This window comes from Haliotis rubra, unplaced genomic scaffold (assembly GCF_003918875.1).
Source record: "Haliotis rubra isolate DU_JTF1 unplaced genomic scaffold, ASM391887v1 Scf21, whole genome shotgun sequence".
Taxonomy (NCBI): Eukaryota; Metazoa; Mollusca; class Gastropoda; order Lepetellida; family Haliotidae; genus Haliotis; species Haliotis rubra.
In genome coordinates, this window is record NW_025766114.1 from 151,470 (window position 1) to 174,571 (window position 23,102).

Below are 23,102 nucleotides of genomic sequence, written 5' to 3' on the forward strand. Positions count from 1 at the left end.
CACAAAAACTCCTGAGATTGTAAAACACCATGAAAATGCAAGTGTTTATTTATTCATGGTATTACACACAGAAGATGTTGTTGTAATAAAGGGAAGTGTTCCTCTTGGTTAGCTAAAACGGATATACAATGTTGATTCAAGTTTCGGATCAACCGTACGCTCAATTTGATGAGTTTTAAGCGCCTCCTAGCGGTAGGTTACGTCGGTAGAGCACCTGCCGGTTGTCTGCTAGGAACGGTTGAGCAGGTAGTCCAAAGTTCAGTTGTGTTACCACGAACACCATCATTGAATGACAAATCAAGACCCGTCTTTCTACAGCTGAGAATTTCAACATGCTGAGAACAATTGCTTCAAGACCATTGAATGGTCAATGTGGACAATCTTTGAAAATTGCTGCCACCTATGAAAAGGTAAGGCAGAGAAAACTGATAACTGAATAAAGCCCAGTACACTGTACAGTTGGCACTGTGCCTGTGTTTTTGTGGTTGTGAATTTGATATCATACAAAATTCAATTATAATCTTTACGTAAAGTGTGATTTTTTGTGTTTGCTCGTGTATTCTTAATTTGTTTGTTCATGAGAACTGCTAATTGCATGACTAACTTTTGGTACTGGTTTAGCCTAAAACATTTCATATCAAATTTTTCTTCTCTTATGATATAGTTTAAACAAACTGATCTCATGTGTCATGACTCACTGTTACTGCAGCAGATGCAGATGACATCGAAAGAGTGACAAATAATGCAATCCTGACATTTAATTCTCTTCTGTATTGTACACTATGTACATGAAGAAGTTTTGTTCATAGTCAAAATTTAATAGGAAGCTATTTTTCCAAAACATAATGCATATTAATGTTTACAGACTGATAGTTTAATTCTTCTGTTGGTTTTGTATCGTTTATCCACATTCAAGACAATTGTTTACACGATTACATGTTATAAAACAAGAGCAGTAAGGCTCTGTAGCTCACCGCAATTAAGGCGAAATAATGACAACAATTCTTTTAGTCTGAATGGAATTTCCTATGCAATTTTTCAAGACCCCACAAGAACAAAATTCTGCAGGTGATAAAAATATGCCAAAACTGCATCATAATGTGTTTCATAAATGCCTACGTGATGGGCAAAAATGACACTTTCAGGTCTGAACAAGCTGTATTTGGAGGCATTACAACTCGAATCATTATTACAAAATGTCAAATCCACAGAATCGATATTGTAGATTGAGAGATGTTCAAAATGTAAACTGTCCCCTGGACACGAGAATATATTAAAAGACGTCCAGATTGGGCAAGTTTAGATTGCCTCAGTGGAATAGTGGTGATTTAACGGAACGTATACCCTGGAGATAAAGAGGATGCCCTTCGCCTGAAAATTAAGAATTCCTCTGGGCTCCTATTGGACTATAATTTATGGTGTTTTATTTTGTATATATATTTAAAGGTCACATGCAACCAAAAAATCAAACATAATTAAAACACAATTATCACTTCTTCATGACATATAATATGCATTGCTGATTATGAAAAAACATATAAACAAAATTATAAGCGTATAAATCGCAAATCAAAAGTGCAATATTTTGTACTTCGGTTTACCTCCCTCGAAACGAAGCAGCCGGGATACGGAACCCAGTCAGAGCGGGTGGGTGTGCACTCAAGTGTAACGGCTGGTTCATTAGCAGATGCCGCCTTCACAGCTCACTATGTGTATATATAGAGAGATGTTGGGTTTTGTAAATACATGCTCATTTTTTGTGTATAACATTTTGCAATCAACAGACATCATAACATGTCATGTGTTCAAGTATCACACCTGCCTGTCTGTGTAATTACATAATGTGACAGAGACCAAACTCGGGCCATAAATCAATGCATTTTGTTTATGGTGTATAGCCTGATTGGTGTTAAGTTCAAATTGCATGTGGTCAGTGATCGCAGTTGTGTATTGAATATTGTCATTAGCAGACAGGCAGGCAGACACACAGGTGTCAATAAAACAAGACATTGCGACATATCTATATCACAGTTAGAAATTGTGTCAACGCTAAATAATGACATTGCTTTTAAGTTTCGAACTGAGAAAGTGACTCGGTAAGAAGAACGTGTGGTGAAATAGACAAATGAAATTATATAAACAGTTTATTTACATAACATATATAGAGAATACTACACGAGGTCTCATTACATACGAATTATACGAAACGAGTGTCCTTCCTATGGTATCTGACCGAGCGAAAGCGAGGTCAGATAACATAGGAAGGTCAATGAAGTTCAGATAATTCGTATGTAATGATGAGACCGAAAGTGGTATTTTATTTATTACCCACGTCTTACATGCATTAAATTGACAAAATAGCGTATTTTTGTTAATATTTTGGTTTCAAACCCGAAACCGGTTTCATAAAGAGGTTGCGGAAGAGTTTTGCACTGTAGTACAATATTTGCATGACGCCACTGTAATGACGTCACTGCCTTGGTAACCGACGTCACGATGCATGTCAGTTGTCATCGCCTCGTACAGCCTCCTCCAGTAAACTACTCCGTAGCACCCTGTTTCTTGGTTTGCAGTTGCTTCATTCGGCTAACATCACTGGTGGAAACATTGCGTTTACGTTTTTCGACAGATATAATGTCTCAGTTCGACTCACAATTAAACAGCGACACGGCAGCGTTCGCGATGTTTACATTCCCACAATGCATTTAAGTTGTACAATGAATGGATTCACGTGTTTGTTATGAATGAAAAAATAGTTACGTCAGAATGTGACCTAATTGAGAGGTCATCGGTTATCCAATCAAATCGTTAGAATCTCAGGTCAAGTCATTACGACACAGGTCAACGCGATACGACACTCGTGTGACGTACGAGATTAGTATGCAACTACCCATACGTTGACCACGTGGGTAATAAAAAAAGCTTGCGCCTGTGAGATATCAACAAAACATTATGAAAATAGCTCACACCAAAGCCTTCACCGAGTATTCACCAGACAGCCCGCTTCCAAGTTGCGCGAACCTATTTCACTGCGCACATGCTATGAGCGCAGCCCAGCTGTTGAAACCCGTATTCCCCAGAAAAGTCTGGGGAAAATTAGGGAAACGTTTGAACTCCGATTTCACGCGTTTTTTTTCATGGCGTTATTTTTCAACTTTATAAGTTGAATTTGCATTTTTGACGCTTTGTTTCGGTAAGTCCATTCCGAAAGGTATCAGAATCTGCAAAGTTGTGTTTTACGTTGCATGTGACCTTTAAATAATATACCTTTATTTCTGGAGAGTAAATGTAGTCTATTATAACAGCATTAAGACATGAAAACTTCATGCATGTGCATGTCAAACTCTGCATAAAAAGACATAAATATGATATACCACTTACTTTGAAATTGGATCTGAATTCTTTGTGCACATTTGATGAACAGCTCAACTGGGATCATTCAGAATTGGTCTTCAGTAACCCATTGCTTGTCGTAACAGCCGACTTAACAGGATCAGGTACACATTTCTAGGGTTTGTCGTCCAGCATTTTTGTGCATACAAATATTTAAAAGTATGCTTAAAAAATATTGGAAGGAGGAGGGGGGGTCATTGATTTTGTACATGACATGCAGGGGGGATTACTTACTTTTACATAAATTTTAGGGGTGGGGTCATTCACATTGTACATGCTTCTCCATAATAATCATCATCATCCCCCTGGCCATAAATTATGAACGGTATGATACATATTTTTCATTTCTTTTCAGTCCCTGAAAATAAGTTCTATTGGCACAAAGAAGCTATATAGGTAAGCATGAAGGCATGCCATTCTGTTTAACCATTTCCACCTTTGTTTCTGATTAATTGCTTGTTTTAACCTGATGGAAAATTATATGCAACAATTAATAAGTCCTGTGAAGATTCAGAGTTGGATTACAGTCTTCACTAAAACATGCTTGTCATAGGAGACAAATAACAGGTGGTCAGGTTTGCTGATGTGGTTGATCCATGTCACCGTATCCCAATAAAGTAGATCAATGCTCATGATGTCAATCATTGGATTGTCAGGCCCAGGCTCAGTTATTACAGCCTGGTATCATATACAGTAGAACACAGATATAACGAACTCCAAGGGACCAAGAAATTTAGTTCGCTATATCCGTTGTTCGTTATTCACATTTGACCGCCATCTTAGATTGTAGAGATGTAGACATTCACAGACATTACCTATATCATGTTGATAAATATGAAGTTTATTTTTATAATAAAATTGAAATAATACAACTACAACTTAAATAAATTTATTTTTTAATGAAAATGCAAGCTTACATTTATAATGTCCAGATAAACTACGAAAGAAGCAAAAACTGAAGCGATTTTTTTTCCATTTGTGACATGTCATAACATGCCCGTGCCTTTTCCTTTTATATTTTCATTTTTATGTAATCGGGCTTTCCGTTCGTTAACATGACACAACAACGGGAAATACCTCCGTTTTCGAAGCTTCGTATGAATAACATGCGAGGCGAATCGTGTGGTGTCTGGTATCGTTCGACAGCTCTGGAACATCAACAATATCACTGTACCCTTGCCGAGAGTATTTTCACAGTTGTAAAAAGCGATTTTATTGGATAAAGATTGGTTTCTAATGACGCTTTTTCGCCACAGTCTGCTATAAGGACCGTGATTGGTCAAAATCAGACACGTGACCTAAGGCAGCCAATCATACTAGGGCAATATATACCGTCCTCGTCAAAAACACGATATGTTTGTTTTGTTAATTAATTAATGACCATCAAACAATGTTGATTCACCGCCAACAAGATTGATGTATAATGTACCGCTAAGTGGCTGAGCTGACACTGAGTGAGTTCGCTAATCACGTCGTTAATTGGGTCTTGGGGGTAGTACATCAGTTCGCTATAGCCGTTAATTCGCTACTCACGAGTTCGTTATTCACGTATAATTTTAATGATATCATAAAGGACTGTTGACGGGACTTTTAAATTTGTTCGCTATATCCGTTTGTACTCTATATCCGTGTTCGCTATAACCAAGTTCTACTGTAGTGTAAATATTGCTGAATAAACAATAAACAAGCGTAACTTTAATTATTTAACACTATTTCTTCACAGCACTGCCTCTAATGACAAAGAATACCTCCATAAAAGTATCCTGCCAACATACCACTTTCAGAAGAGCCTTTTAAGGTTGGGAATACCAAAACTGGAAAAAAACTTGTGAGAGGTATCTAAAAGCTCAAAAACCTCTCTTGTCACCAGAGGAGTATTCTCACACTGAAACCACAGTGCAGAACTTCCAACAGAATGAAGGAGAAGGTAAGTGTGAAGGGAGGCCAACAAAACCATTCTGAGACAACCTTAGAGAGTGAGTAAATACTGGTTTATGCTGTGTCAGCAGTATTGCAGTGTTTCACAGCTTGGACAACACATATTTCATAATGTAACAAGTTGGTGACTTAAGTCAGTTTCATTTATTCTATACTATGGTTCAAAAGATTTTAGGGGGTGCTAGGGTAGCCTGTTGGTAAAGTGTTCGCTTGTCACGTTGAATTCCCATTAACGATTCCCCACATGGTAAAATGTGTGAAGCCCATTTCTGGTGTCCCCCCACTGTGATGTTGCTGGAATATTGCTAAAAGCGGCATAAAACTAAACTAACTCACTCAAAAGGCTTGTACAGTAAACAACAGATAAAACTCAAAGGCAGTTTGTTAGTTCATTATTTGCATTTCCACAAAAATATTCCACATATGGCCATCACTAATAACACACTTTGTTATGTCCATCAGCATATTCATGACAAGAGTGTTTGTAATAAACATAGTATACTATAATTTAGTGTCATTTCCACAAAAATATTCAGCAAGTGTCCCGTACCAAAACTACTGTTGATTATATCCATCAGTTTGTTATAATTGTCTTCTTTATAAATGCAGTTTACTGTACCCCGATATTTTAGTGTGAAATTGTTCTAATTGTTACAATCCGTTCAATTGGCATTCTAGATGTTGGTTACTACATATGACAACATACAACCTTATGGATGATGACCTCCAATTTATTGCGTTAATAATGTTTCTATGAAGACTGAATGTAGACCTAACCAAGCGATAAGTATCCAGTGTAGTTTGTAACTATCTCGCACTTACTCTTTACAGAACATCTGTCTTCATCAATTATCTATGGGCCTTTGTTATCAATCACCTGTTGTTAATGTGCTGTATAGTAACATGCAATATGTATTTATTAACCATATGGGAAAGAGGACACAGGGTAGTATTTTTCCTGAAAGTCCCAAGGGAGGTTACACCTTTTGGTGAACGTTGATTGGCTGTTTCAGAAAATATACGATTTCATTGGTTAAAAACAATATGCCGGGACTCCTTCATTCATCTTTTCAGTTCATTCACTGTTTTATACACAAACTCTCTTGTACACGAGGATATGATAAAAAATTACTCAATAAACATTCAGTTTTGTTTATTTATAATACATCATTGTAAGCTCTTGGAAATGGCAGTTGTAGTAAAACCAAGAAAACCACAAGCTTGCAAAAGGTAATACAATACGTCTGCTAGAAATCATGTGAAGCCTAAGAATGTCAATACTATTGATGACGTCACGCCTTGTGACGTCACGAACCATCCTTGCTCTGTTGTCGATGTAAACAAACATGGCATCTTCCCTATCTCCAATAAAAATGAATGACAAAGTGAAAAATGATGGCAACATATTAAGAAAAGTTGTAGATATTGTTCACTGACACATTCAACACTTTCAGGACTGTGGGATTTGTTGTGAGGACTGAACAAAGTGGGATGTATGTTCCCAGGTTTCGCATCCGTGTTGTGCCTGAGACTGTCACGTCTCGTCGCAAAAACGAACTACTCACACGCAAATTTGATAAAATACGTTTTTGTTTGCAATTCTTAATTAACAGTTCAAGCATTCAAGCACAGAAAATACTATTTATTACTATTTAAGAAACTATACAGTTCAGTTAGTTGAAAAAAAACAGTTTTCTAAGGGACTATTTAGTCTCGCGTATTACACCTGTTTAAGATAGCAGTAATGCGATGAAATTCTTGGAAATGAAGCTGCACCACATGCGTTGGGATATGGGGATTCCCCACGTCGCAGATTTCCTTAGAGAGAAACTGCTAATTACATTTTATTGTTTTTTAGTTCGCAAACTGATATGGGTAACAACAACAATGACCAGCACGTCATGAGGAATGACAGATTATCTCTTGTTATGTTAATTATGTAATTAATATAACTCTGGAAAGATAATCTGTCATTCCTTGTCACCTACATGGTTGCACTCATTCCGGATTTAACAATTAGAAAATCGACATCGAAGCATCGCTAAAGAAAAAACAAGAGTTATCATTCATATATATATATTGTATTTTAATGGCACTGTTGAAATAAGTTTCTGGTTCCTGAAGGGCACCATCAGCATTTTTTATTAAACTACATTACACGGTAAAAATGCTCATTATATGAAACCACAAAAATATGACAATTTCATGGAAATGTTAAACATGTTAAGTGCAGAGTGATTCCCAAGGTAAATTTAAGTGTTCATAAATTTAAAAGTGTATTATCAATTATAATGAAAAGGAAGGTGAACATTTTTACAAATTTCAACTGCTAGTTATGCCAAAGGGGTACCCTAAATGGTGGACGAGTCCATATTCTGCAACCCAAACTCGATGTATGTAGTATTCCCTTTCAACTGATTGCGAGTGGTATTGTGCATCGTGAAATATTTGTTACTGTGTGATACATTGATGCATCGATACTTTTTTTAAGACGATAAAATTATTGATACATTAAAAACTGTATCAATATTTAGTTATGAAAGTATCAGTTTAGATATGTTTTTGTATCGTTTACATTTTGCAATTGTATCATGTTTTTTGATGTTATGAGAGTTATAAATGATTATTTTTCATGCACAAAGATGGGATATTAGAACCTTTTAATCTCTGAGAATCACAAATGTTGATCTTTTCATGGACAATTATAAAATATGAAATATTAGTGTTCAAAATGTAACTAAATTTACACAATAACACCATGAAAATAGGTATCCATGACATCCCTACTGTGTATGCTCCTTTCTTATAAAATGCAATGAAATGTATCTACTACAAAAATATTACATTTTCATTCTGTGTTCAGATTTTGGCAGGGGTATGTTTCTGTATACAGAAATGGGGTACATATCTGTAGTACCCATGCCGACAACAACCCTCTTGCGTACAAATACACTTGAAATTGTTTGAATACTCAAAAGTTACATGCACACACACAAAAATAAATAAGAAAACTGAGGTATATTGTGAGGTTGTATTTTAGTGTATGAATGTGGCAGCTTGCAGACTTTCTTATCGTTTCTTACATTACAGATCAAATATAAATAGAAAACACATAAACCAACATTTAAACTTAATTCTATTTTTCAATAAATGGAAAATGGCAAAATACACAATTGAGTTTGAGTGAGATGGGTACAATTCATTTGGTTACTCATAGGAAAATTAGGATACCCAATTGAGATGCACACAAGCGGGTACATAACTCAATGACCCAAAACGCTATCTGTAGCTCTGACATCACATCACATCACTTGTGATTGTTGTTATATTTTCAGAGCTCCACAAGGAATTGGTTGCCAGTGACAAGAGAAATAAACATACAAGTTATATATCAGGTGAGAACCAAACAGCAGACATATGAAATGGTTGATTGGAGCAATAGACAAATATGAACTGTTTATGCTTCATTCAGCAATCTGGGGATCAGGGCCCCGTTCAATAAAGCAGTCATTGTAACTCACATTGTTCATTATAGAAAATCACAGTGCTATGAATGTTTTGTGAAACATTTGGCCCTGTTTTACTTAATTTCCACATGGAACAGTGATTTTAGGACAAGTTTCAGATATGTTAATCTTCCTATAGAGTTTTGGTTGGTATGGTAGTCTGGTTGTGTAAGTGGTCACTCTTCATGCTGAATATCTGGCTTTGATTGCCTATATGAGTACAATGTGCGAAGCCTATTTCTGGCATCCTCGATAATCTCCAAGGTATACGTTATGATCACTCTCCACTATACCCTGGATGCATCCACGGCTTGGCCCGATGGTTATATTACCTCCCTTTGCTGCGCTGCATTCTCACAGTAGCCAGTCAGCTAAGCCGCCGTTACATCCGAGCTTGCCAGTGTCAACAAAGATAGCGGCCACAGTCACGAAGGATTGTTCGCAGTGCCACTCAGATTTTTTTAGGAAATAATACAGACAAATTGACAGATCTTTCAGAGTACCTCTGCATCAATTCTGTTGCCAAGTTTAAACGGTTAGATAATTTAAGAAGCGAAAGTGGGTTGTGATTGGTTCGCTCAACTTCCCAGCGTAGACACCTGATTGGATAAAAAGCCAGCCAAGGGAAGTAATAAAATCATCGGGCCAAGCTGTGGATGCCTCCAGGGTATAGTGGAGAGTGATTGTAACGTATACCCTGGAGATAATCGAGGATGATTTCTGGTGTCGGCCATCATGATATTGTGGGAATATTGCCATAATCAACAACGTACAACCACATTTGCACTGATCTTGGGACAGCATGGCCTTTTCAACTCATGCAAAAATGTCTACTGGCCCAAATTTGGATAACATGTAACAAAAGCCTCAAAGTGTTTGAATTTCTACTGGCCCTCACGATAACTTTATATTTATCAAAACTGACCCGGAGGAGCAGGCTATTTCTAATTTGCATGATCTATAACACTTGTAATGCACATATATCCATGACTGATTGCATGCTCACAGCGCACAGTTAGAAAAGGCTTATGGAAAGAGATAGGTCGTAAGTTGTGACCTATTAAGAGTCAAGTCTGTACAGTCTCTCAGGTGTTGTGGCAGGCTGTTTCATAAGATTGATGCTGCATAAGTAAAATGGAACTTTTGACATATTCTGATTGTATGTTTCTAGGTCCCTGGTTTGACATGTACCTGAAGGACAGGTCACCTGTTGTGCTCACACATAATCCATTTGTAGTTTTCAACGATGATCCCAGGCCAGAGTACAATAACCAGGTAAGACTGTGTTTTGATGGCAGACTATGGACTATGTACGGATGTTAGTGAAGTGGAATATACCAGTACTAACAATGGAACTTTTTGAGTGTGGGGATTTGATCGTTAGGTGTGGTCACGTTTGAATTTGAACATAACAGTTTCTTGACCACTAGTTCAAATGTCATTGAGTATGCCAAGTTTGCAGTAAATGGTAAATCTTATCATATAGAGACAGTGTCTAAGGTTCAGAAATGGTTTTAATGACAATGGTCTTAACCAGTGCAGAAATGGGCACCAGACCATTAAACAAGCTTTTAGACCACTACTCGCCCCCCACAACCTAGAACACAATAAGGGACCGTTCATAATTGATGGCTTGGGGGTGGGGGTTGGTGTGTTTGATGATTTTAACGGGGGCGCCATTCACATTGAACATGCTTCTTAATAAAAATCATCATCACCCCCCACCCCCCTAGCCATAAATTACGAACAGTCCCAAAGAAAACATGTTTTTCAGTCAGATGTTCTTTCTGACTGTCATTAATAGATAATATTTTCTTCTGTAGCTTGTCAGAGCAACAAACATGATAGTGTCTTCAGCAAGGTTCATGAAAACTCTGAAAGCAGAAATATTGGAGCCGGAAGTCTTCCATTTAAATGCATCTAAGAGTGACACCCCAGGATTCAGAAAGTTCACCAGGTAAAACACAGATCACAAAATTACAAAATTATGTAAATACAAAAGAAAAAAGTCGCTTATGGTAGTGACACTGCTATTTATGATGAAACAGAATTATACGATTCTGAATTTATGAGGTTTCATTGCTCTGTTTTTGTTCACTGAACATTTTACAATGATGCCCAAAGTTAGACCCATGGACAAAATTCTGTTGCAATTTCAGGGGCATAGGGGTAGCTTAGTGGTTAAAGCGTTCGCTCGTCACGCTGAAGACCCGGGTTCGATTCCCCACATGGGCACAATGTGTGAAGCCCATTTCTGGTGTCCTCCACCGTGATATTGCTGGAATATTGCTGGAATATTGCAAAAAGCGGCATAAAACTAAACTCACTCACTCACTCACTCACTGTTTGTGTATCATTATGGTTTTAGTCGTGGGTCCCTGGATTCTTACGTTTTGACTGTTTCTCTTTCAGGGTTCTGCCTCAATCCGTCGCAGCGTATGGGGCGTACTGGTACAAGGCCTTCCCCTTGGATATGAGTCAATATGGCCGACTGTTCAACTCCACTAGGATTCCCAGGTAAGAGTCTCCACTGGGTGATGGTGATACAGGATAAACGTTGGTCGCAGAGAGAAGATGATTGTGCTGGTGATGGTCGATAATGGATAACTGTTGGGCACAGCAAGTTAAATGTGGTGTCTGCTTGGTCAAGTGGCCGCCTCTGTGGTGTAGTGGTTAGAGCATCCGCCCAAGGAGCGGAAGGTCATGGGTTCGACCCCTGGCCGCGTCATACCAAAACACGTTAAAATATGTACTTGTTGTTCCCTGCCTAGAGCTCGGCATTAATGGGTACAACAAGGACTGGCCAGCTCGGAGTCAGTATAATGTGTCTGAGTGGGGTATTCATGCTCAACTGCGGCGTAGTATTTCAGTGAGCTAGCACCATAAAACACACTTAAGTCTGGGCTAGTACAAGCAGCCACACATACGTATGCATGCACATTGTCATATGAGCAAAATATTCTTAAGTATGACGTTAAACCCAATTTCACCTCACCTTGCTCAAGTAACTTTGTTTAGAATATCTTGCTGGATGAGATGGTGACTATTTACCTCCTAGCACCTCATCATGTAGCTTGGTTGCCATGGTATCTCAGTGGGCTTCATATAAACAGCAGAAGTCATGGACTAGGACAAGGGGTCACACTCGTGAGCAAGTACATTGCTGTATGAGAGACCAAATCTTGAACTTAATTTCTCCTTCTCCCTTCTTCCAATTCTGAACATCCATTTTTCATTGTTTTGCATGAAAGGATTAGAAAAATCTTAAGCTGTTTGCTGATAACTGTGGTGGTTATGAAGGACTCTTTCATTTTTTATCACATTGTCAGTACGTTTGATGAACTTTGTAAAGCCAATGTACAGTGAGATCAAATCAGTCTTTTGTCGGTCAAATGAAAACTTGTTGATGCAAAAGATTCCGATATTGGTTCATCCTCTGAAACAATGTCTGATGTATACTCTTTCTTCACAGACCAGGAAGGGATGAGCTGTTTACTGACAACGGTGCCAGACATCTGCTGGTCCTCAGGAGGGGCAACTTCTACACCCTCGATGTCCTGGATCAAGACGGTAAGTTTATAGGCTGATCAAGTGAGCATTTTACTCAGAAAATTCCTTTAGTTTGTATATATCAGTCACTGTTTTCAGCCACGTAACAAAATCAGGGACTTGGTCATGTAGACCGATCCCTACAGATCCCTACTGATGTTACATGAACCTCTACTCCATGTGGGGCGGTGGGGTAGTCTAGTGGTTAAAGCGTTGGCTCGTCACGCCGAAGACCCGGGTTCGAATCCCCACATGGGTACAATGTGTGAAGCCCATTTCTGGTGTCCCCCGCCGTGAAGTTGCTGGATTATTGCTAAAAGCGGCGTAAAACCAAAACTCAGTCAGTCAGTCTACTCCATGTTATAATGTCAGTGTGTCTGTTTTGCCAGAATTCTATCTTTGAAACTGGCTACGGCATTAGCTAATATGGCCAGGTAAGACCAAAAGTATGTGATGTTTGGCTCTTTATTTATCTTACTAAATTGATATCTGACTTAAAAAAAATGAGATTTTGAGAATAGAAATAAGTCTGTTTCCTCATTTATTTGTCATTGTAAACTGTTATATTCAAATAGTAATTTCCAGTTCAAAGTAGATGCGTTTAGAGTAAAATATATTCAGGGGTGGAAATAACTTTAAAATTGCTAGTGTACTCCGGTACAGTGGCACATGTAAAATCACTTGCCCTGATAATTTTTCCACTATACCGGCCATTTTCTTGTTGATTTTTTAAATAAACAACATAATTAACATTGGAATATCAACTGGACACCAGTACAGTGTGATATACAAATTTGCTTGCCCGACAGAAAAAAGCACTGGACTCGGGCGTCGGGCAATGGGTTATTTCCACCCCTGATATTGTTTTGGTACAAATGCTAGGACATGCTAGGATACTAGCATCAGTGTCAAACTGTTGTGTGGAAAGAAGGAAGAAGTTGAAATTCACAAGTCAAAGCAGTCATCAGTGACTTTATGGCATCATCTTTATCTTCGAGATGTCAGGTTTATGTCACTTCATGATACTGCATAGAGTCCTTAGCTGCGCTGATCTCATGAGGAACTGTCTCTTGCAGGCAATATCCGACCTGCTGTAGATATCATGGCCAACTTGAAGTACATCCTGGACGAGCCAACCCCCCAGCCTGAGTTCCCCCTGGGGGTTCTCACCACGGAGAATAGAGATGTGTGGTCCACTGTCAGATCACAGCTGGTAGATGCAGGTATGTCATTTGCTTATACAACATAGCTGTGGGAAACAATTCAAGTTTCCAGACCATTTGATATACAGGGAGATGGGGCTGGAATTGTTTTATAATTGTCTGTTCCAAAAATTGAAGCGCCAGCAAAAAGCTATGATCTTGCTGACAGTGACATAACACAACATTCACTCAAGCTGACATTTCTAACCATGCATATTTTACTCAAGTTGCATTTGTCACTCAAATTATCTCTGTTCTTATTGCCTTTTGCATATGCTATTCTCTTGACTTAGAGTTATCTCCCTTTATTTGTAACTTTATTATAGGATACTTATATAGCGCACATATCCAGGCAACTAGTGCATGATCAAGGCGCTGGGATATTTTCCCTCGATCATTGGATGTCAATATCAACGTCACATCTTATTATCAATCTCAACTCCCTGGGGAGTATACAACTCTTGCAGCCACTAGGCGCACCGAGTTACTGTGGCTTTCCCATGTTTACGATGTACCCATTCACAGCTGGGTGGACTGGGACACATTATCACAGTACTTTGTCCAAGTTCACTGCACATTGCTGTACCTGCAACTAGGTGTTTGCATGTATTCATGTGGCCACCATCTGGTCATATACCAACGGATTTGTGGGTTCTTTTAAGTGCACAGGGTTGTGTACTGTACACTAGGGGTTGTGACAACACTGAGAGAGTCTGCACACAAAGTTTACCCCAAGGAGTTTTTACACCCGGTCACAAGTGGGCTCGATCCCGGCACCTCATGCCCACTGGATCACTGGCCTGGCACCTTAGCCAGCTCACCCACCGCGCCCCCTAACTTGTGGGTATCAGTTGCACTGTTTGGTTAAACTTAGTCAGCAGTTATAGTCACATCAAAGTTACATCAAGGATCTTTGGTCATACTGGATTTTGAGAAATGTGATATATATGTCAATGCAACATATATATTATTATTGTTCCATTTTGGATTACACTTCCTTGGTAAAGTACAGATTCTAGTACTTGTGATAAAACATGGCTGCTTTACTCAGGTAATGAGGCCACCCTGAGGCACCTGGACAGTGCGATATTTGCCCTGGTGCTGGATGAGGAGGCACCGCAAGATCCTGATGGAGTCTCTCGACTCTTCCTACATGGAGATGGAATCAACAGGTAATTCAGGTGTTACAAATTGTTGAATCACTTGCTCCAGCACAAGAACATCAGCCATATTACATAAGGTTGTTCCAGGACACTAAATAGACTATTGAACCGTTTTATTAACTTGAGCCATAGTCAAAGGACGAATATTTTCCAAATTGAGTAAGATACTGCATTCTGCCAGTACAACAGACATTATTCCTTGTGAATGCAGATGGTATGACAAGAGCTTCCAGCTAATACTCAACTCTGCAGGCACAGCTGCTGTCAACTTTGAGCATGCGTGGGGAGATGGGGTGGCAGTGTTGCTCTACTTCAAGGAGGTGTACAAGGACACCACGGAGAAGGCTCAAGTCAGCCCCAACACTACACCAGCTAACAGAGATTCCAGCGCTGACGTGAGGAGGTTGGGTACGTTTTTTTAAATACCAGGTCTTTGGACATTCCCACTAATATATTCTTGACAAATTGACATGACTAGTGCCATTCCATGGACACTTTTAGTGTCAAGACAGTCATAATGTCATTTTCTCGTCCTTTACTATAGACTCATGATAGTCCTAATATTGGGATCGCTTTGTCAGAGAAAGACCAGATCGTAAACCCACAGGATGTGTTGTTTTGAAACAGAACCAAATCTTCTATTCTATTGCAGGAAGGTTTGCTTTCAGAAGTAGCGCTGAAGATCTTGGGTTTTCAAAATGTGTCTTATTATTATAACTTGGGAGGTTATAGAAGAATTGTGGTTGATTATAAACAATCGGGAGCAACACTGAATTGTGGTTTGCAGATTTCAAGCTTGATGCTGGTATAAAGCAGGCCATACAGGAAGCTAAAGAGAAGTTTGACAAGAGGACCAGTTCCCTTGACCTCCACCATCTGGAGTACATGAGATACAACAAGACATTTGCCAAGCAGCAGAAAGTCAGCCCAGATGCCATCATGCAACTAGCGATACAGGTAAAGGGAGATAATCACATGTGGTTTGATCCCATGGGGATTCTAGGTTAGACCATGTGGGTATTATGGGCTAGATTTGGTCCAAAGAAACCTCTGCTGGTCATAAGAGGCCATAAGTTGTCAGACAGAATGTCCTTGTTCCTTGTTCCTCTCAGCATCTTTTCATCTGGTCCAGCAATTAAACACGACTCACTCACACACACACACACACTCACTCACTCATGAATTTCTAAACATTACAACCTCATCTTCAGCTCATGAATTTCTAAACATTACAACCTCATCTTCAGCTGGCATACTACAGACAAAATGGCTGCACTGTCAGTACGTACGAGTCCTGCAGCACTGCAGCCTTCAAGCATGGCCGCACGGAGACCATGAGACCATGTACCACAGCCACACAGAAGATGTGCCAGATGTTGTTTGAGTCGAAGGAACTGCCGTCTATCAGTGACCTTCAACAGGGCATTCGAGATTGCTCTACAGTGCACCAACAGCTCACCAAAGAAGCTGCAATGGGTGGGTAAAATTATTTAAATGGAACTTAAACACATAAGGATAGGCGTGGCTACTAGTCGATTAAAAAATTGGAGGGGCAAGTTGTCCCCAGTATAGTTATGTTACAGGCGTTTCTAGTTCAAAATGGTGTCCCCCGCCGTGATGTTGCTGGAATATTGCTAAAAGCGGCGTAAAACCAAACTCAGTCAGTCAGTCTAGTTCAAAATGATCCACAGACTAGTTACATAGGACAAATAGTGCCTACTTCAGATAAGGTATGGTAGAGTCCCTTTTTTGCCTACAGGTTATGAAAAATGTAGGAACTTTGGAGAATATTTGATTTTTAGGGCTGAGGTGCAACTTCAGCTCACGATAGCAGTAAATTGTAAAAGAATGGTTGATTTTTCCAGGACAGGGTTTTGACAGACACATGTTTGCCCTGCGGACGCTTTCGGAGGCTCATGGAAAAGTCCCAGAAATATTCCGAGACCCCGCCTACAAGAAGATCAACTACAACATCCTCTCTACATCCACCTTGTCGGACCCTGCTGTCCTTATCGGGGGCTTTGCTCCGGTTGTACCTGATGGATATGGCGTTGGTACGTTCAGTATTTTGTCTGGAGGACAGGTTTTTTACTGGTTCAGGGGTGGAAATAACTTTAAAATTGCTTGTTAGCATAATTAACATTGGAAAGTCAACTGGACACCGGTAGAGTGTGATATACAAATTTGCTTGCCCGACACAAATAAACATTGGACTCGGACGTCGGGCAATGGGTTATTTCCACCCCAGTTGTCATTTTGAAAGAGCAAAGAAATCACTGTTTCACAAACTGTGGTCACGATAGCCTTCCCCTCATGACTTAAGTACACAAACACGTAGAATATGAATTACGTTATCTTACAGTCTGAAAACATTACGTGAGAATGATTTGAAATGCAGTACTAAAGTTTACTTTGATTTCTTTTGCCTAATAAGACATAAGATGTGAGGTGAGGTGAAATTGGGTTTAACGTCGTGCTTGAGAATAGTTCGCTCATATGACGACGTGCATGCTTGTGTACGTGTATGTGCGGCTGCTTGTACTAGCCCAGACTTCAGCTGGTTTTGGGGCGGTGGGGTAGCCTAATGGTTAAAGCGTTGGCTCGTCACGCCGAAGACCCAGGTTCGAATCCCCACATGGGCACAATATGTGAAGCCCATTTCAGGTGTCCCCCGCCGTCGTGATGTTGCTGGAATATTGCTAAAAGCGACGTAAAACCAAACTCAGTCAGTCAGTCAGCTGGTTTTATAGTGCTAGCCCACGGAGATACCATGCCACAGTGAAGCATGAATACCCCACTCAGACACATTATACTGACTCCGAGCCGACCAGTCCTTGTTGTACCCATTAATGCCGAGCGCCAGGCAGGGACGTACAAGTACCATATTTTAACGTCTTTTGGAATGACGCGGTCGGGGATCGAACCCACAACCTTCCACTCTCCGGGCGGACGCTCTAACCACTACACCACAGAGGCGGTCTACATAAGATGTAAGACATGTAGTATATATGTATGTATGCTTTTCAACATATTTGCAGGTATGCTTTATTTAAATAGAAAAAACACATGCCTTTGTGTTTTCCTGTATATGTATGGATTGTTGATATATTACATCAGGTAATCTTAGATTTGTTTAGACATCTACACTGATTATCTGTCAGAAGATGTCAATGAAAGGTCATTGTCAAACAGAGACAATACATATGCTCCATGTGTGTAATAGTGGCCAAATGTTGCTAGCCAGTTTGGCTAGCTTTTCCTGAAAGTACTAGCCCACAAAATATTTCACTAGTCCGAAATTTGAATGTAGACATGTGTTTCATCATTAAGCTGCTTATATGATCAACATTTTTATCAGGCCATAATCTTGCATGATTTAAAAGTGTGTTATAACTTAAGAAGTAGGAGAGAGTGATATATTTACAAAATTACCCCATGAAAATTCACTTGCCAGTCGAGCCAGTGACTGGAGATTTACTGGCCTGAGTGGATTTCGCACACTGCATGTATGCAATGTATGCTCGTCAACATTTAGACCAAAGCGTATCTCGTGACCAAACGTATCATCCATGACTTGGTTGACTGCATGTCAGCGTACCCCAACATTGTGTAGCATTGCTCAGTCACTGGATTGGCTAGTCAAGACTCCATTATTACAGGTGCCATCATATAGCCAGATTATTGCTGAATTCAGAGTTAACCACAAACTATCATAAACAATGACTGGCTATTTATATGTTTTACTTTAACAAATGTTTTACTAAACTTAAATAGTCAAATTTCTATTTCAGGGTACTCAATAGAGAACAACAGGATAGGTTTCAACATCACTAGTTACCCCCCCTCCGAGAGACGTCCGCGACTTCATCCAATGCTGTAGCAATAGTTTAGATGATATCTATGATATACTACAAGGCAATGCTCCGGCCAGGAAGACATGATGTCATCTATATAGAGTCAATCCTACAGTGCTACTTGAGTGTGTCCTACTGTGGGTATTCCATGTGGCCTCCTACTAATGCTATGTTTGTCGTAAAAGGCGACTAACGGGATCGGGTGGTCAGGCTCGCTGACTTGGTTGACACATGTCATTGGTTCCCAATTGCGCAGATCGATGCTCATTCTGTTGATCACTGGATCGTTGATCCAGACTCAATTATTTACAGACCGCCGCCATATAGCTGGAATATTGCTGAGTGCGGCGTAAAACTAAACTCACTCACTCACTCCTACTAATGCATCACAATACTTGACAGGCTTGTAACATTACACTGCTTCATGATGAAGTAAGGGTGGTTGGGTAGCCTAGTGGTTAAAGCGTTTGATAGTCACAACGAAGGAACAGGTTCCATTCCTAACATGGGTACAATGTATAAAGCCCATTTCTGGTTTCTCACATCACAATATATCTGAAATATTGCTAAAAGCGGTGTAAACTCACTCACTCACTCATGATGAAGGAAGGTAGTGTGTACATGCTCCTGAAACTATTCTTCATGGTGAGTGAGTGAGTGAGTTTGATTTTACGCCGCTTTTAGCAATATTCCAGCAATATCACGGCGGGGGACACCAGAAATGGGCTTCACACATTATGCCCATGTGGGGAATCGAACCCGGGTCTTCGGCGTGACTAGGCTACCCCACCGCCCCTCTTCATGGTGAATGTGATGGACACAAGTATTGTACGATGTCACTAGTCAGGAAGACAGGTCATAAATGGGTCCAGTATGGTTCCAAATATATAAATATATGAATTGCCTTGGTGACTAAGGTTGAAACCTATATTTGTTATATAAAGGAGTGTCTGCCAGGCTATGTGACCATACTTTCATATTGCAGGGAATGCTCCATGTTCATCACTTTGAGTTTATTGTGTCAAGGACTGACGGTTTGTTATTCAGAGGAGTGAGTGAAAGAGGGACTGGGTTTTTTTTTTAAATATTAGTTTTGACCCAGATATAGCTTGGAAAACATAATTAGACCTGTGACTGTTTAATAAAAAAAGTTGTTTGCCATGAACTATACATTGCTGAAGTAGATCTGGCCAAAAGATATCAATGGTCATAGAATAATTTAAAAAACTGTTGGTTTTGCAGCTTTATTTCAAATAATATATAATCCAAGGCTTCCCTGCATCATAATATCAATGTGTGAAGTCCATTTCTGGTGTCTCTGGTCATAATATTGCTGGAATATTGATAAAGCAGTGTAAAACTCACTCACTCATAGTACCAACTGGTCAGTCCCCAAATGACATTATTCCCAAATGTATTTATTTTAGGCCAGGATAGGAAATCTATTGTCAATGGACCAGTTTCATACAAAGCATTTACCTTTGTATGTTTATATTTACCACTCATTTTACTACAGTATATCTTTGCATGAAAGTGCTTTGTCAGCAAGATTGTTTCAGTGGGTTGGTTGATAATATTTGTTGTCGAAAGTTATTCGATTTGTTGAAAGTCAGAAAATATAGAGAGTAAATAAGCTCAGTAGTGACATGGTGTAAGGTTCATGCCTGAATTCTTTCACTGACTCAGAATGAATGGTGAAAATTATTCACACAAGAGAATATTTTATGTCCTCCAAACATTAATCATTCTACCTTGACTGCTATACCAGACAAGGAAGAACATCACTGTATGGTTATAGTTCCTGAGATCTGTGATTATGTTTTCTTACATATTTTCAAGTAATAAACTATTCTTTGCACACACTTTAGGTTTGTCTTTTCTGTCAGAACTTGTTTTACAAGTTCAATTTTGTGATTATGTCTTCAGTTCAGCCACATGAAGAGAATCTGAATGAAACAGTGGTTGAAGCAACATATGAGTTGTTACATGTTGGCCTTGTCTAATTGCTGAGAAGGGTCCATTATTAGGTCCTGGTTTGATTTCCCACACGAGTACAATGTGTGAAGCCCATGTCTGGTGTCCCCCACCATGATATTGCTGGAATATTGCTAAAGGCGGCATAAAACTAAACTCACTCACTCACTCCATTATTAGATACTTTATAAGATAAGTCTGTGTGTGAAGACACATGTCTTTTAGAAAATTGTCAAATGCAATATGTATCAATTGGGAGGGCACTTTCTCTGTAAAGTATATATATTAGTACCTTTTGGGGTTGAGTCCAATCTGGTTTTGGAACCCACACACTCAGAGTGAGGCACCCTATCAGCCAGCCATATGAGAGTGTAATAAAGTACAGATTTGTCCTGAACAATCATAGTTATAGCCTGAGGACACTCCATGTTTACATGCGTTACATCACTGGAATAGAGCTCAAAGCAGGGTCAAACACAGCACACTCACAATGGTGTTAGGGACCGTTCATAATTTATGGCCAGGGGGGATGATGATGATTTTAATGGAGAAGCAAGTACAATGTGAATGGAAACACACACACCCTAAAATTTATGTACAAAGTAAGTGACCCCCCTGCATGTCATGTAGAAAATCAATTACCCCCATATTTTTTTAAAGCATAATTTTTAAATATATGTGCAAAATTGATTGATGATTCATTCCCCCGAAACATATGTACAAAATTGATGACCCCCTTACCTCCCAGGACAAAATGTCTGACAAACCCACCCACCCCACCCCCAAAATCATCACACACACCGCCGCCCACCCCAGCCATAAATTATGAACAGTCCCTTAGATGACCTCAGTGGACAGACCACTACCAGCTGTGATCAGCAAGGACCAATCTAGACACCATTAACCACAATTTGGCTTCTTCCATGATGATGTCTTGTGTCCAGCTTTATAAGTTGATTGCCTCTGTTCACCCAGCAGAACATGGGAACCTGGTGGGATGTCATGGGACTACTAACGCCTCACAGGCAGCTTGGGTTATCCAGGGTAATCGTATTGTAAATCAGATAGTATGTTGTGCGCTTAGAGCATGTCCATAAGAGATGTGGATGAGGGGCTAAAAAAGTACTCTTATTATTATTATCATTAATAATACTGAGACAAGCAACAGAAACCATCTCCATGCACTGTCTACTAATTAAAACTACGTGCTCTGTCTGATTGCAAAAAACGTTCACATTTTATAAAACTGGTTACCGTTTTGATGCAGTACTTGCCGTACTGGTCAAGTAGACATACAGTATGCCAAGCTAGCCTCATTAGTATCTTCATTTCTGACATTGCAAGCTTCTCGAGTTTTAATTACAACAGTTAAAACTGTACTTTATTACACTATACATGGAGTAGAGCGAACTGTATTTCTTACATATAGTATGATATGTCAAAACACGCATGTTGCCGTTGCCGTTCATCATGATGTTCGTTAAGGGGCGATGGGGTAGCCTAGTGGTTAAAACGTTGGCTCGTCACGCCGAAGACCCGGGTTCGATTCCCCACATGGGCACAATGTGTGAAGCCCATTTCTGGTGTCCCCCGCCTTGATATTGCTGGAATATTGCTAAAAGCGGCGTAAAACTAAACTCAGTCAGTCAGCCATTACGTCAAGATTTGGATTGTGTTCGAAGTAAGGAAATTGATTTGTGTAATGTCTTTCAAAGTCTTTCACAAAAATACGGTTCAGGAATCAATGGAACAACGATTTGAAAAGGCACTAAAAAAAGAAAACAAAATTATAATTCACATTTATACTCTTCGCAGAAATCACAAGGGAGATAATGCATGTTAAGATACCATTATATGCCAGTGATTTTGTTCAAGCCATGGGTTTGTTTTAAAAATATCGCACACAAATTAATTCGCCTCTCATTCTGTCATCCTCCCGAAAATGGCTCAGACTTGATATCTTGGTAGGGTATGCTTACTTAATTGTGACATTTACAATACATTAAGGTATTTGACGAGATTAAACAACACTCCAGAATATCACAGCTGAGCATCTTCTTTAGACATCATCATCTGTCGACGTTCAAAGGAAAGACAAAAAAACATCTCAGTCTCAGGTCTGCCCCGCTAAATGTGATAACTTGCACGACCGGTAATAACCTTATAATATAGAACAAACTTTATGGATAACAACTTCTTTTATTCGTGAGTGCAACGTTTCGATACAGATTCTTGTACCGTTGTACATGCTTGACAACGGTACACGAATCTGTATCGAAACGTTGCACTCATGAATGAAAGAAGTTGTTATCCATAAAGTTTGTTCTATATTGTACCTCCCAACTTCTAAAATGCCACTCAAAGAAGTCAACGGTAATAACCTGATACTAATCTCTATCATATTGCCGTGTGCCCCCTGCCGTGATAGTGCTGGCATACTGCTAAAAGAGGCGTTAAACGACCCCCACTCACACAGCACATAAATAGCAGTGGAAGACCACAAAACATTTAGATCTGCCATTC

At 39.5% G+C, this 23,102-nt stretch overlaps 1 protein-coding gene across 1 annotated transcript; it reads left to right on the plus strand.

The window, feature by feature from the left end:
- Positions 1-178: 178 nt before the first annotated feature.
- On the plus strand, positions 179-20,467 carry LOC124276519 (carnitine O-palmitoyltransferase 2, mitochondrial-like). Its single transcript, XM_046712148.1, is given in 17 exon segments — positions 179-410; positions 3,749-3,789; positions 5,117-5,213; positions 5,215-5,320; positions 8,667-8,726; positions 10,009-10,112; positions 10,661-10,794; positions 11,250-11,354; positions 12,310-12,407; positions 13,463-13,609; positions 14,640-14,760; positions 14,963-15,159; positions 15,539-15,708; positions 15,999-16,227; positions 16,617-16,805; positions 18,543-18,589; positions 18,591-20,467. Coding segments are annotated over 17 exon segments (2,025 nt in total). The 5' UTR covers positions 179-332; the 3' UTR covers positions 18,693-20,467.
- Positions 20,468-23,102: the final 2,635 nt, after the last annotated feature.